Source organism: Centruroides vittatus, unplaced genomic scaffold, assembly GCF_030686945.1.
Source record: "Centruroides vittatus isolate TY-2023 unplaced genomic scaffold, ASM3068694v2 scaffold_3315, whole genome shotgun sequence".
Taxonomy (NCBI): domain Eukaryota; kingdom Metazoa; phylum Arthropoda; class Arachnida; order Scorpiones; family Buthidae; genus Centruroides; species Centruroides vittatus.
In genome coordinates this window covers 2381060-2398412 of record NW_027122703.1, presented here as the reverse complement: position 1 = coordinate 2398412, position 17353 = coordinate 2381060, and the positions used below count along the sequence as shown (strand labels likewise).

At 26.8% G+C, this 17353-nt stretch overlaps 1 protein-coding gene across 2 annotated transcripts in view; it reads left to right on the top strand.

Moving 5' to 3' along the window:
* The window catches only part of LOC136988430 (RNA-binding region-containing protein 3-like), a 45934-nt gene extending 30737 nt beyond the window's left edge, over positions 1-15197 (top strand). For both annotated transcript variants that reach the window (XM_067286273.1, XM_067286274.1), the window contains exons 6-12: positions 4404-4585; positions 5056-5285; positions 6148-6327; positions 6405-6499; positions 7748-7806; positions 11994-12126; positions 15024-15197. In XM_067286273.1, coding sequence (XP_067142374.1) covers positions 4404-4585; positions 5056-5285; positions 6148-6327; positions 6405-6499; positions 7748-7806; positions 11994-12126; positions 15024-15080 — 936 coding nt within the window. In that variant the 3' untranslated portion in view covers positions 15081-15197. The remainder of the gene's footprint in view (positions 1-4403; positions 4586-5055; positions 5286-6147; positions 6328-6404; positions 6500-7747; positions 7807-11993; positions 12127-15023) is intronic.
* Positions 15198-17353: the final 2156 nt, after the last annotated feature.

Below are 17353 nucleotides of genomic sequence, written 5' to 3'. Positions count from 1 at the left end.
AAAATGAAAAATAGATTAAAATATGTTCTGATTTACAGCTTAACAAAAGCTGTGTAGGTAAAACAATAATAAAATTCAATGAAAATGGAACCTATCAAGCAAAACCTAGCCAAGGAAGAAAAAAGATTACAACATGTAATGAAAATAAGCAAGGTAAAGGTCTTGAAGAACCAATAAAAGAAATTCCATCAATTGACTACTGCTTGGAATGAAATAACTGGGAAAGCTAAGTCAGCTAAATCTACTAAGGTTTGTTAGCATGTTAGGGTTTGTTTCAAATTTATCTTTGAAGAAACTACTTTTAACTAACTAGTAAGTATGTGAAGAAAAAAAACAGCTTTACATGGACAGACAAACACAAAACTTGAAAAAAATGGAAAACAGTTTTGTTTAGTGACAATGTCATTTTTTGTTATTTAATGATGGTTGGCTAAGAGTCATTTGCCATACAAATGAAACATATCATGCAGCTTGTATAAACCTGAAGATGAAGTTCCCAGCCAGTGTCCTGATTTATGGCACAATCTGCACTAATGGTGTTTGAACTCTTTGTTTGACTGAATACACTTTGAACTTGGCTACATTAAAGTATTAGATCATTTAATTCCCACTGCTCAGTTTTATTACAGGTGTGGAAGATGGGGGAAACTTTGAATTTTATTTATCAGTAGGATGGAACACTATGCCATTTAGCTGGTTCAACCAAACATTGATTTGAAGAATAGTTTATTCCATTATTAGACTGGCCAGAAAATAGTCCTGATAGCCCTATAGAAAATATATGAGATAAAATGAATGAAAAAGTAACAGAGACAAAGTAGGATGTTGCATCATTTAAAACTGCTGATGAAGAAGCAAGACTAGAGTATAATGCTTTAAGCAAGAAAGGAAGAAATTAATGCCTTTATGATAATTTCTTCCTTTCTTGCGTAAACAAAAGATCAGCGTGACATCCAATCCAACCCTCGAATCTCAAGTATCATGCTTTAACTGAAACCATGTGACATTGGCTACACTTGTCTCACAAGGAGAGAGCCAGACATTCGAGTCTCTGATTTGACAAGATTTGGTGAGCATGTAGCACGAAACACAAACAGCTCCTTGTCCAAATAATAGGATCCACTTCTCAAGCATATCTGAAAAATGGAGCTCTAAAAATTGAATGTTTAGCTTATTGGTCTTTGGAAGTTTTACCTTTTTTTATAACAGTGATAGGCAAGTGAAGATGCTAAGTACTGGAGCTACACAATATACGTTTGACCTTGCTGGTTTAGTTTTTTTTAAGGTTTTTTTTGATTAAGGTGTAGTTTTTTAATAAAAACTACACCTTAATCAATCTAGCAAAAATTTAATACAATAAAAATGTTTTCAATGATTTTTAATGATCTTCATCAGTTACAGAAAAAATAGAACATTAAAAATGGAACATAAAATGATTTTGGAATAAATATAAAAAATTAAAAATTAACAAAAGATGCCCTTGCAGCTGAAATATAGATAGATAAATAAATAAATAAGTAAATAAGGCCAAAATATAGTAAAAAAGAATAAATAATATAAGATATAACATCGAAACTAGTGTAATCCGTTAGCATCATTAATTATTGTAAAATGATCATCAAGCAGTAGACAATGCGTTCGCATCCCTATAGTTTATATACAACCAGTTCTCGAGTGCACCTTGAAGATTTCCAACTTCTCAAGATGTTTCACTATGTGCTTATTCGTCGATGTTTTGATAATAGCTGCCTGATCCCATTGGACATTAACATCTTGTTGTCTTATGTATGTGCCTAGCACAGTTCTGTCAAGGTTCGTTAAAAACGATTGAAAACGTTTTGTTTTTTTATTATATTGAATTTTTGCTGGATTGATTAAGGTGTAGTTTTTTAATATATTCTGTTTCCAGTACATGCTTTGTTATTTTTTTTTCAAAATTATTTTATACTTTACCATACATTAGCATTATTATTACTATTATTTATTATTTCCCATGTTTTGAAAGCTCCATTTTTTTGGAAACGCTTTAGAAGTGGGTCCTATTATTTGGACGAGTAGGTGTTTGTGTATAGGGCTACATGCTCATCAAGTTTTGCTTGAATCAGTTACCCAAATAGTCTGGCCCTCTTCTTGACAGCAAAAGGAAGATGGACAAAGTATTAAATTACCTTTTTTTGAAAAGTTTTCATAATTTTGTCCTATATAAATTTTACTTTTAAAAATGTTTGAATTAAAATTTTTAAGAATAAAATCGATTCAATTATTCAGATATTATCAATTCTATCAAAACAAAGGTAAAATAATTGTTTAATTATTATAATTAAATTTTGTGAAAATACTGATAATTTTTAACTAATCAAAGATGGAACTTGCAGAGAAACAAAAAGTTTCTATAATTTTCTTATTGAGTTTACAAAGAACTTTGTATTATTGCTATATTATGAACTTAATAATTTTGTCTTAAGCACAAAACAAGCTTTAAATCTAATAGTATTGGAAATTTTCTATGATAACATGGAAATTTCATGGAAATTTACAATGACAAACTGCTATGAACTCTGTAAGTTTGATCTTTGATTTTTATAGAAAATATAAATATTGATACTCAAGTATAAATGTAAATGTTTATGAAAATGTAATTTAATTTAGTTTTGTGTGTGTGAGGAGTGTGCCATACACACAAGCACACAAATCATATATATTTGCTTGATTAAAAAGACACATTAATATTTTTATTGACTTTCCACTAGCTTAAATTGAAATATTTTATTTTTACTTATTTAGATTAAAATTGTAAATTTAATAAATAATTCATGTATTTTTTGCTTGTACTTTTTTTTAGCTTGAAAAAAATGCCATATGAAATATGAAAAATTTGAAAATAGCTTGTTTTTCTGTTCTTCTGCTCATTAAGTGAAGTTCCACTGTATTTAAAATTTTTGACTTAAGTCTCCTTTGGGTTTTTCTGGATCTGCCATTACAATAGATTGATTTAGAATCTCGTAGGCAAATTTATTAAAGTTTAATATTTATACAGAAATTTTCAAATTCAATAGACAGCTATTTAAATTGATAATTATTTAATTGATTATTCAATATTCATCAAAATTTAGTTCATGTAGATTATTATTATGTGTGCCAGTTGTACAATACAGTACAGTACCTACAACTAATGTAAAGATAATGACAATGTAAGGTTTTAAAAACATACTATTTATATATTTATTTGATATTTTATTTAGATAGATAATTTCGTTGCTTTAATGATGTTATTACTGAAAATTTCCATATTGAAAACTGTTAAATGTCAGCTAATATTTCATACTAATATGTGAACATACTTTTAAAATTTGCTTGATTGACAGTATTTTTTAAAAGTATGAAAATATAGTCTTGAGTTGTTTTAGTGTCCCTGGAAGTTAAAGAACAATAATTTTACAAAAAAAAAAATTGGTTTGTATGTTACTCATTTATAACTGTTTTTTGGCAACTTTTCACATTTTTCAAATACTTTTAGGTCATTTAAAAAATATTATATGTAATTCTTTATTATTTAATTCTAATTATTATTGTAGTGCATAATTTTAATTTTACTGTTTTGTATAATTTATCTTATATGTAGTGAAATAGCATATTAAAAAGGATATTTGTTTATATATACAATCTCACTTTATATAATTTTACTATATCATGATTTCAAAAATTTAAAATAGACTCTGAATTAAATCATATATCTATATGTAGGATTCAGTCATTATATGTTTAACAGTGTCATAAGTGTTTATTAGCTGCACTAGCTGAAGATGATACATTTTTTTAATCACAAAATACTTGGATTTTATGTCTTTTTTTTTAAAGTTGAAAATTGTCAATTTGTAAACCCACAACCTTCAAATGAGTAATGAAAAATCAATCCATACATTGGTTCTTGTATCATCTGTTTTATAATCTGTTAAATGATTAGTTACAGATGTAACAATTAGAAAAAATTAAAATATTTCTTTTTAAATTTTAGATAAATAGTTATTTTTTATTTTGGCAATGTATTCTTACTTTTCCTTTCTTAGTCAACTTGCTTTATATCGTTTCATTTTACACAATACTTTATTGGAACCAATTAATTGTATAATTCAAAGGGTCTCTTCTGTACAACTGTAAATCTATAAAAATAAAATCATGGTTATACTTATACATCTATTAATCTATTCATAACATCATAAAAATTCAATGATATGTTACAACTGCAAATTTGCAACAGTTAACAATTATTAATTGTTAATTCCTAATACAGAAAACCGACTCAGCAAACTTAAATATGTTTTGAATTGTAATACCCTACAGCTTTTGAGTATTAATAGTTTTAATAGTATAATAATACTATATGGAAAGTTTTTCTTTAATAGGTCTTGCATTTAATGAATAAAATGAATTTACCTCCTCCATTTGGGCCAGTTACTCAAGCTCCTCCACTACAGCCTGACATACACATACAAGAGAATTTAGAACAAGATATTGTAGAAGAAGAAGAAATGGACATGACAAGTTCTGAAGAATCTGAATTAGAAAGTGATGATGAACTTAAAAAGTAATTATTCTTATCTATATTTATATTACATGGTTATTTTTAAGTTAATTAATGATTCTCAATATCTTTTATTACCTGAAGTAAGAATTAGTTTGAATTTAACCTTTCATATTAACATTTTAGAAGTCATATTGTATAGTGTTTAGATAATTCAGACATGTGATATTACCTTTTGAGGCTGACTGTTTTTTATTAATATTCATAATTATATTGAAAGACCAAACAAACATTTTATATCATATGCAGTACTTTGTATAACAAATGAAAAATATATACAAAGAATTAAATGATAGAGAAACATAATTTTATCATCAATTAATTTCATTATGATTATGAAATTTTTTAATAAATAGCAAATGCATAACCAAACAAATCAATTTAAAAATCTAGTTGCTATGATTAACATTAATTTGATGATTTTAACTATAGATTCCTAAAATGATTAAATAAATAATTTAATGTTTTTATAGACAACAGCCAACAACTGTAAAAAGGCAATTAAAGAAGCAGAAAAGAAAAGTTAAAAAACCTAAACTAAAGGATTTACTTGGAACCACAGTTACATCATTTCCAAAGACAACTACAGGACCAGTTTTAACTCATACAGATGTTTTTGACGTTCCATCAGAAAATCAAACTTTAAAAAAGATACAGATCAACTTAAAACCTTCAAACGAAGCAGAAAATATAGATGAAAATGGTTTGTTATTTATTTTTATAATCCTAATAAAATTTGTGTTCTAAATAGGAAATGCAGTCGTTTAAATTGATTAACAGATTTTAAATTTTTACACGAAAAATAAATTAATTTTATTTTTCATATAATTTTAACTAGTAATATATTTTTTATGTAAATATTATAAATTAAGCAATAGTAATTCTTTTTGTGTGTTTTTGTATATATTCAAGTCGTAGCTTTGAATATAAATATTAATTCCAATTAAACAATACTGTAATTTAGCAGACTAGAGAAATAAAACTGTCTTTATATTTTTACAACTTCTGAACTAAAACAGATTGAATTAGAGTTTTTATACTGACTACTTATAAAATCCAAATTTTATTAGTTTGAATAGCTTGAAAAGATGAGAAATATGACATCTTTTAGCTAGAATATATAATAAGATTACACATACATTCCATAATAATTAATTTTTTCAATAATGCTATTTTTTGTTATACTTATAATTATGATGTAGAAATATGTTTATTTTGTTACATCTTAAATTTTAAAAAATGTATCTTAATCATTCTATAATATACATTATCAAAATTTACAGAGAAAACTAATACTAAATAATAAAATATATATTGTACTATTTCTTGAGGATGTCGTAATGTTTTTTTAAGAATTAATAAAGAAATTAAAATTTATAAATAAATAAATTTATTTATAATAATGTTAAACAAGATTCTAATTTCATGAAGACTCAGAATCCTGTTTTTGATTACATAAAAAAATTAATAGAATTGATAGAACTAAGACTAAACATTATTTAAATATTATTTATCTAGTATTTTAATAAAATATAATTAAAATTTTAATGTTTTAATTTTTGCAGATGATGTAGCCAAAGATAAGGAACCAATACATGTTGAAGAAGGAGGATTTGGTACTATTGCTCCACATAAAACAGATGAAGATGCAGAAACAAATCAAGATGAAGATATGGAAGATATATGGAGAGAATCTAAATTTATTACATTGCAAGAACTTAAACGAAAAAAATGTTCAGAAAGTGGTAATTTTTAGTATTGGTATACTTTAATATACTTCAAAGAATTTATATAAATTCAGATTGTTTTTTTTACTTGATAGAAATGAAACATCTTCCCGTATTTAAAAATTATAAATCTGGACAACCCACATATAGACTGTATATAAAAAATCTTGCAAAACAAGTTTCTGAAGAGGTAATGTTTTTAAATCATGCAATTAGTATTAATGATTAAAAATAAGTGATAGAATTATACAAATATAGTTTTTTATTTAATTTATGTAACGAAGCCCGCAAGTCATGTCCTGACATAAAGATATTTTCTGTATAATTTTATCATTACAATTAGTGCTTCTGTGTACACATAAGTTTGAACTTAAATAGTAAATTTTCAAGATTAATGAAATAAATTTACAACTCCTTGTTTGCATATTTAAATTTAAAATACTTTTAATCAGCTATACAGAAAGTTAGCATAAATATTTATGTATCTTATACTTAAATACATTATAATAACTTAATAAGTTTGTCACCTAAATGTTGTTATTTGTAAAAAAAGGTTCTATGAGATTGTTACTAATGAGTTGTTTTTTTAAAATGTATAAATATACAAGAGTTTACAAGATTTTATATAACAAGAAATCATATTTAAACTGATAATTTATTGTAAAATAAATGTTGGATAAACAATAGTAAAATTGACTGAAGAGGGACTAAAAGTCTGAAATGCATTTTGATTTAAATAAATATTATATGAAGTAAGAATTGTCTTCTGTGTCAATCGTGACAAATCTAATGAAAATTGGATAGAATAGCCAATCACCAAAATGATAAATTAATATTTTTTTTATCATCGCTGCTCTGGGGCCCACTCAACCTTCATTGTAATGAGTACAGTACCTTCTCAGCATTAAAAACAACTGGAAGGTGACATGACAGACTGAACGGTGACAGCCAGCAAAATTTTCAGTTTTGATACTCGATGCCAATACTGCCCAGTATTGATACTTTAAGGCCAATACCAATATCAATACTGGTATCAATACTTTAAAACTACTCATGATACCGGTATCGATACTTTTGTGGTATCAGAACATCTCTAAGAATAACAGATTATGAACTTTTTATTTTTAAGTGCCTGCAGGCACTTAAAAATAAAAAGTTCATAATTAAATTATAATTAAATTCTATAATAAAGTTCATAGCATTTTTTACTATTATTAAAATAGTAAAAAATGCAGAAAATTATTGAAATAATTTTTTCATTTCACTGGGATATTCAATTAATTAAAATTTTTAACATTCTTTGTAATGAATTTTTCCAAAAATAGATTTATTTTTTTATTATATAATTTTATAGAAATAATTTCCTTATCATATGTTATTTATCATTGCACTTGACAGGTTGACAACTTTATTTTTTTTTCTTTTGCATTACTAATAGGATCTCAGATATGTTTATGGTAGATATATTGATCGAACTTCAACAACTGAAAGAAATATGTAAGTAATTTTAATAACTTATTAAAATAATTCTAAATTTAATTAATAAGTTACAAATGAAATTTAAATCTTTGCTTTTTTAAGAATAAACAGTTTTTGTAGTGAATCAAAAATAAACTAAACAAAATCTGAAAATAAATCTAGAGATTTTTTTTATTCATTGTTATAAATTTTTTATTTTTTAAAGTTTTTTGTTTCGTTTACTTTGCTGAATCAACCAAGAGTCGACAGGAATAAATCATGTGGATAAGAGATGATGTAATTCTATCTTTCTTTTCTCTGTAACCTTATAAGTAAGTTTAAGAATTTCAATACTGCACTTTAACATCAAAAGGTCTTAAAGTCATTGTTATTGAAAATCTTTGGATGTTAGAAGTGTTGTATTGACACAATACAGTTATGAGCTCAAACAACACAACTCAGATGCTGTAGCAACAGTAAATTCATCTTTATATGGGAATCTGTCCCATACAACAACCTTAAAACCATGCAACACTTGATCTTCTCCACAAATGGGTTACTCTATGTAAATGGTTAAATAGTGATTTACATGTGCTGTCACACTGTTAACATGGATGCACGCATGCACCACATGATGTCATAACATTGAGTGTAATCAAAGTTTATAACATGTTTGTAACGGTTTTTAATTCTTAATTTTTAATTTTAAATAATGTTTGTTCCACTCACATTGGAACATTTGTATTCGATTTTAAATTCTGTATGCCTGACGACAACAAATATAAGTTCATTGAAAGTGCTAGCAATACAAAAACTATTAATGCTGAACTCAGTGAGTTTTCCTTTCTTTGTTTGTGTTATATTGAAATTCTCAAACTTGTAAGGATTACAGGAAAAGAAACAGGAATAAATCAATTAAAAATATGTGTAATTAAAAGGATAAGGGGAGATGCTAATATATAGAATGTAGATAATGTTAGTGTTTATTTAGTCTTATGAGATCAACAGTGAATTTTTAAATTCTTTTATAATTACATTGCTTATTTTGAACACTGTTTGTATCAATATATTTTCATTAAATACTTTAATGAAAACTTCTGTTTATTTTCAGTTTTATTTTTGACTTTTTCTATCCTGTGGGCACTAGGAGGAACTTGTTTAATTATATACATTTTGCATTTAAAATAAAATTAAATTTATGGGAATAAAATATGTATATACAGATATTCAAAATTGCGGATCTTATTATGCAGAAAGTTAATTACTTATAATTACAAATGATATATGTTATCTTAAATAAACAAATTTAGGGGATATAGGATATATGAACAGCATTGAACAGTACAGACAAAAATTCTGATTTTATTCAAAGTGTTAGCCAAAATTATTTTTGTACAGCAATTTTCAGTGGTACTTTGTGGAACTTTGTTTCAAACTTTGTTAATCATTCGCATTGCATCTAGAAGTTTCACTCCAAACTAGCATGATCAATCTTCAGTAACAAACAACATCTTTTATAGGATAAGCTTTCTCTACTATAATTTAAAGTTTTGAATGATTTTCTGATCTACAGTTGAAATCTAGAAGTTAAATTTGATGTAAAAATTGAACTGTTATAGCTTTAAGAATGGGAAAGATGAAATGTAGTCATCTGCAGTCATCAATAAAAAGAATAATTTTTCTGTTTTTGGCAATCATGCAGGTATCTAACTTTTTCAACCAGTTAGAAAAAAGCTTTGACGTCATCCATGCTTTCTTACTTGCTGCATATTGTGTTGGTAACATCTTGCTGTTATGGAAACATCAAGGCTTTAAAGATTTGGGAGCAAATATGACATGTAATGTTTTGTTAACTGTCATGTTTTCTCCCAAAAGAAATGTTACATGTTCTTTGCATTTTTTTTACCTCTGTGATATGACTTTAATCCATCTGTTTCGTTCAGCAGACATTTAAAACATAAGCTCGTCTATGTTGATATCATCATCTGGGTCTTAGTTCTTGCAATTTCTGGTAAACTTTTCAATCACTTCACGTAATCTTTCGCTATCACTTCTTCATTTTCACCATAGATTTTATTGGAAACTGTTCTATGCTTCTTTATCCAGCCACTTGCTGCTTGCTTTGAATCTGGTATGTCCTAACTGTTGTCCAAATTGTTCAGCTTTTTTTCTAAGAATTTTTCCATTATCAGGAATATTCTTGTTCCTACACTGTACTGTACATATCACTTCAACATAGACTTTTTAGCATCTGGATAATCATTTTCTGCTTTCTTTTCCAAATCAGAATCAGACTGGAAAGAAAATTCTTGTCTAATTCTGTTGTTCATTGAAGATTTTCAAACTCTTCTCCTTGTTTTTCAGATATGTATATAGAGAGAGTACTCAATGTAATGTCAAATTCTTTCACAATTTTTGATTTTTATTTTTTTGCTTTCCTTCATGATTTTTGTTTGATAACTTTAAAACTCCTATAACAAAATCTTTAGTTTTCTCCCTTGTTTGCCATTTCTATCTATTTTGGAATGAAAATGATCAATATACTGATTAACTAGTCATTATCAATAATCAAAATGCTTACATGTGATTTAAACTTTATAGTGAAATTTATACAATGTGAATGCTTAGTTCCAAATAAATAGACATATAAATAAACTCATAAATTCCATTAGCCAATAATTCAGTAAGTTGCCTGATCACAGATTTGTTCATTAGATTTTAAACTTTTGAAAATCCATAAAGTAACAATATTAAAGCTCTAAGATTTGATTAGTCAGTTTACATTTATGAATATAATTGTTACTTTAAATGCAAAATGTTGTTAAAATTTTGAATTTTATATTATGCGATCAGAGGCAAAATTCTATACAATACTAATCTTCAAATTCATGATGATATATCCCCTTGAAAATACAAAATAAAGTGCACAAAATTGTATTAATAATTTAAATTATGTTAATATGAAAATTAAATTACAAAAGTAATATCTGGAATACATCAAAATACATATAAATGTTTCATATGTGTACAGTTATCTATCCTATTAATTTTATTTTTCTCTTGTTATTATTAACTCAGACATTCTGTATAATGAAAAGTAATTATTTTATTAATAAACACAAACAGTATTAATTTGTTATTTTTTCATAAATATTTTGTGTATTTTTTCCTGATATTAAAATTAGAGATATCAGGAAAAAAATAATTTAATTATAAAACGTGTCATATCGTCCATACTAGAAGATTTCCATTATCTTTTTCTATTTCTTTGGTTAAAACTGTTCTAAAGAGGAACACACCCCTACTATGGTATTGTTTTCTCTATTGAGAAATTGATATTTTAATGTACTGTACAGTATATACAGTGCGTTCTAATAAAATTCAAGGGTTATTTTAAATACTATTAATCTTAACTACTGCTACACAGTTTTCTTTACTAAAAGCTTCAATGTATTGTAGAGCTATTTTTTTGACCTCGGCAACAAGGGGGACTGAATTTTTTGTACTTTTCTGTAAATAAGGAAATAGAATGGCAATCTAATATTTTACTGATTTGTATTAATCCTTTAACTGTATATAGAATTAAAAGTAGTAGTATGGCTTGATTTAGGATTTTTATTATTCATTTTGTGTTCTATAATAATCTAGTTGAGGAAAACACTACTCAAGAGTTTAAAAATTTTAAAATATAATGTTATTCTGACCTTAAATTTTAAGTTAAGAGTAAAATTGCTTAAAACTTAAATGTCATAGGAAAAATGTTGATAAATTATAAAAATATAATGAAATAGTCTAGTTATGCAATTTATATAACACCATAATAGAATATTTCAAAGTTGAATTGGAGTTTGGCAATCGGAAATTTGAAACTTTAATATTACTTCATCATCTAATATTACAGAAAAATATGTCAACATACTTTTTTAGTGTTTCAAGCATTCAAAACACATTTAATGAAATAGTTGATATATAAGAAATAAATGTTACTTTTCTACTTATTGCAAAATAAACCTCTTTCTTTTACATTTATGTATTTACTACTAATACTCAAAAATATTAGTTTAAAATTTAATCTCATGTACTTAAATTTCATCATATTTTTTGAGAAGAAAAATACGGCTTAGATTAAAAGAAATAAAATATTTTAAATTAAATACAATTTTATTTAATTGCTGACATTTTAAGTAAATAATTACTTACTTATTTTATTTTATGATTTGTTTTAGGTTTGATATTCGATTGATGAAAGAAGGTAGAATGAAAGGTCAAGCTTTCATAACTTTAGCAACAGAGGAACAGGCAATTCAAGCATTAAAGGATACAAATGGTTATGTTTTAAGTGGAAAACCTCTTGTTGTGGTATCCTTTGTTTACAGGTTTTTAAAAAAATAAAAAGAATTAGGAAACTTATTTTTAAATTTATTTTAATAACTAGAAATTCTCCCATTAAGTATGATGGAAAAATTTCTAGTTATTTTCTCAATTCTTCAATCTCTACTTTTATGAGAATGTAGAGATTGAAGAATTGAGAAGAGTACAGATTTCAAGAAATTCAAGAAGAGTAACTAATATTTCTACTAATTCAATAGCTTATACCATCCATTGAAATGTGATAGTACATTTTAAATAACAGGTGTGTTAGATTGTTTCTTCTGATTGGATAATAGAACATTAGAAAGTGACGCAATGCAGCTATCTTTTTTTATAGTTTAAATTTTAAATTTATGAAGTAAGTTTAAAATACACCATTTGCCAAAATATTTTAAAATGCATCTTAAGGGAAATACTGTCGTCAAGCATGAACTAAATGAGGTCACTAATGTCACTGCAGTGTAAGTGCAATCACTGATACAAAATCAATAAATTGTTTATTCTATAGCTAATATTTCTGCAAAATAAGTAGCCTGTACTTTCCGTCAGAACATAAAACGAATATAACCAAAATTTTATCTGGATAGGATAAAAATTGCAGGACTTATAAGGAATTCACACACATGCACGACAGATTTTATATTATTAATGTTAAGAATTTGAATTTACTAATAATAATAATATGAAATTGTTTTATTAGAGTAAAAAATCTATAAGAGAATTCAGCTGTTAGAAAGAACTTATTTATATTAAAAGCTATTTTTAAAGTTAAAATATATCTTTGTTTGTAATTAGAGAAATGAATTAATAATCAGTGGTTTTATTATTAAAATTTGAAATCAAATTCATTAATTTTCTACAAATTTTTTACGACTTTAAAAATTTGTATAAAATTAACAAAATTGATTTTGAAAACTGTGAACCTTATGCTAATAGAAGAATTAAATAGAATCCTAACACAGAAAACTGTTTGGTTCTATCTGCTTTCACTTTCAAGAATATTTGGAAAAGGATTTCCTATAGAAAAAGCATTAAATTTTTAATGCCATCTGCTAGGGAATATGTGCATGATCAAAGAGGTTACAATCAGTTTTAATATAAACTGTCTTCTTGCTAATACAGAGATATAATGTGTAGTTTACAAAGATTGAATTAATCAGTGTTTGTTTTGAAGAAATTTTAACATTTTCTATAATAATACAGTTTTTGAATGAATATATTTAGTGTTTTTATTGATTTATACAAAAAATTATAGTCAATAAAAATTAAAAAGTTTAGACAAGATGGTGGTGCAGTAAAGACATTTGTAGGATATGGGGATCTCATGTCCCCCATAGCCTATTACTATGGGACACCTGAGATCAAATCCAGGTAAAGAACTTAAGTTTTTTTTTGGACAATCTGACTTTGATTTGTTGGGTCCTGTCCCTTACTATCCACCCATCCTGATTGTGAGCTTGGTTAAAGCTATGATGGTTAATTAATGAATGTTCTCTTCATGCCCTCATGGTAGAAAGAGTAAAAAAATTAAAGTGATTTTTTTCCCAATCTTTTAACCTTCTACATGATATACATATGTGGTATCTATAGATGGCTGAGCTGAGCATTAAGAAGCATATGCAGAATGCAGTTTAAGAAAGAATATGAAGAGCTTATGACATATAATGGCATATATTTTAATACAATACAGAAAACATTACAAAACGAAGAACACTAAACAAACCATCTTGGTACTAATTATTAAATAGATATTAATTGTCTTGAAGCGGACACGTTATTGCTTCTTTTTTTCTTTTCTCTAACAATCTGTCTTTTTTCCTGCCTGCGCACAACATCGGACTCGACCAAGTCATATCAGCGTGGGGGATGGGCACCACATGTATATCTCATTTTAATATAGAATCTCAGTAGAATCTCTTTTTAATGGATTGCAGAATAAAAGATTCATCAGAATAATGGATTTTTTTTCTAGCCTCACTTATAGTAAACTTCACATTTTTTTCAATGTTTAGTTAATATTCAGGTGTTTCTGGGAATTTTTAGAGTTTGATGATGCATTTCTTACATCTGGGATATGTACAATTGAAGAATTATACAAAGAGAGTCGTCAGTCAGCAGGCTGATATAATTGAGGGAAAGCCACATAGACTAAAACACCATTCTTACACTGGTTCAAGCATAGTATCGAAATTTAGCAAGGCCATTGAGTCTTTCAAAGTTGTAAAGCTCTTCCTGATGAGTTTCAACATAAATGAACAGGTTTCACTGTACATGACACTGCTATTATCAAGCAGTTGTATTCAATAGGCAGAAGAGTGGCATCAAAATAAACCAAGATGGACAAGTTTTGCAACAAATCAAGAAGACAAATGAAGTGCTAATGAGAATACTTAATTTGCCTCTTTTTGTGCTTACAGTATATATTGTTTCTATCAGCTTTGTACAGATGTACAGCATACATGATCTTGTAACATAGATTTTTCTATAGAATAAAGAATAGAGATCTCAAGAGACTGAATAATTTCAAATACTGATATATTTCTAATATGTGGAGGATTAAAAAATGGATATTTTCCAAGGTGTGTGGGAAATCTGTTGTTTGCAATATAACGGAATTACTAGTGAGGTTGCGGTTGAAGTTTTCATCTATAAAACACGAATGTTGAACATCAAGCGTCACTATCTTGTAAGCGATGTTCGACATTCACATTTTACAGACGAAAACTTCGGCCACAACCTCACTATTATCTTGAAACAATGGATGATTTTCAGCGGCCTGAGCAATCTGTTAAAATGAGATTCTACTGTATATAACATTAATATACTGAGTAAAGTTTTTACTTATTTTTATATTTTAAATATAAAAGCCTTAATTCAAGAAATAGCAATTTGCTCGATCTGCAAAGCCAAAAGATCAGAAAACATCTGTAGAATCAGAATGAAATTTCATCATCAAGATGTTTCAGAAATATATAAATGTACTGTATGTATATAATATAGCTCTTCTCTCTATAAATAAATATTTTTATCTATCATTGTATAAAATCTTTAATAAATTTATAAAGTTTGAATCTGTTTCCTTTTATTTTTTAATTTAAATAGTTTTGATATATATATGACAAAAATTATTATTAATATTTTACTCTAAATATATGTAAAAAGTATAGTGATTTTTTTAAAGTTGCAAAGAATACTTTTGAATTCAGTTATTCATAAAATACACACATATGTAAAAACATTTATGTAACTGCCTCTTTTTAAAACAGATTTACTTTTTACAAATTTTTAAAGTTAATCAAAATGCGCTACTATAATCAACTGCATAAGAATTGAAGTTTGTCTAGTTGAAAATCCTATTTCATTATGGGATTACATATATTCTAAATATTAACAGTATTCAGTATTAGCAATAGTACTATAAGTTTGTTTGCTACAGTAGACTGTCATTTCTCAGCAATTATAGAATTTAGGATAATAATTTTGTTACAGCTTATAGTTTAAAATTTCCTTTTTAGCAGTAAAAAGTTTTGTAGAAAACCAAGAAATGATGTAACAAGTAAAGCCTTAAGACTATATTTTAACTACAAAACAATGCTGTTACTTTTCATAATGATATTCTCAATCCATGCAAACTAATATTGTACGAAAAGAATTTTTCTTTGTAAAATAAAAGTTACCGTCTAGTTGTTTATCTTCAATATATTCCTAACTTTACATTCAAATAGTATTTAAGCTAGATATTCAATGAAATAAAAGAAACTGGTTAGAATAGATAAGTTGTGTATATGTAACATAAGCTTCATATATACACATTTATTCCAACTAGCTTTATGAATTTACTACTAAATTCCAAAATCCGGTTATTATGTAACCTCTAAAGATTGAGATTATCAAGATGACCATTATTGCATTTTATATAGACTTTTCAAATAATTGGAGTTCACTTTTATTTACAAATTACTGTCTAGCACTTTTGGACAACTGAGTCTATCTTTTCTTTAACTCTCTGCCCCATGGGCAACGAGGGCCTCCTTCTTTTGCAAGCCCATTATGGGGGCGGCCGGGTGGAGAGGAATGGGGCCCGACACATTTGAACGGACCATCCCCAAAAAATTCCCGGGGATTATTTGACCTGTCCGGATTCGATCCCTGGTTCCCCAAAGCGGTAGGCTGCTACCTTGACCGCCCTGCCTCCAGCCTTCGAACAATCGAGTTTGTTGTAAGGAGAGTACAAATGAAAACATGCCATTAGATGTTTTTAGACAGCCATTAAAAAGATGCCATTAGACTGAACTTTGGAATGACCGAAAATAGTTGAGTTGGTCCCAGACTCATCACATTTTTAGGGTACTCAAAGACATTTATTACAAATAATTCTTTCCATTTAATTTTTTGTGTATTAAGAAAGTATTTTTTTGTCAAATTTTATTATTTAAAAAAATCTGTTTTATTTATTTACTTATTTATTAATATACTTGGAACCCGAAAAAAGGTGAGTGACCCGAGCCTCTCTCAACCTCTGAAAAATTTTGTGAATGTGTTATTGTTATGATCAGTAATAAATTACTCATGAATTAATTTATGGTATTAGTGATTCTCTGTTTTAATTAAATTTTAAGTTTTAAATATGATATGTGTAATTAAACCACTAATGCAGATTGTGATAGTGTTATAAATACAAATTAAAAAATAAATTCCAGACTCCGGGCTGAGACATTGTCATTTTAGTTTTAGGACATTTTGCTGGATCTTAAGTAAAGTACAAAAGTGAATGACACTCTACCTAAGAAATCTCTTTAATGGCTTTTATTAAGACATTATAAAATGTAATTTTATAATATATTAATTGTCATCTCTGATTTCTTATTTTTTGTCTGTTGTTATTACTTTGTTTAAGCTGTTGAGATTTATACTTTGAGATAGACATGAAATGTAATTTTCTAGTAATTTTGCTGGAAGATTACACTTTATGTAATGATTCTAAAACGTTGAATACACCATGCAATTTAGTGAAATATTCTAGTGTGTACAGTAAAATTGCACTTTGAATTACAGAAAATGATATGGTTCCAGTCACAGTTAGTTTCCTTAAAAACGAAATACTTTATAACAACAACCCTCGATTAAGGACGGCAAGATGGCCGAGGTGGTTAAGGCATCAACCTGTCTCTTTGGGGAACCCGGGATCGAATCGGGCAGAAAAAACCACAATAAT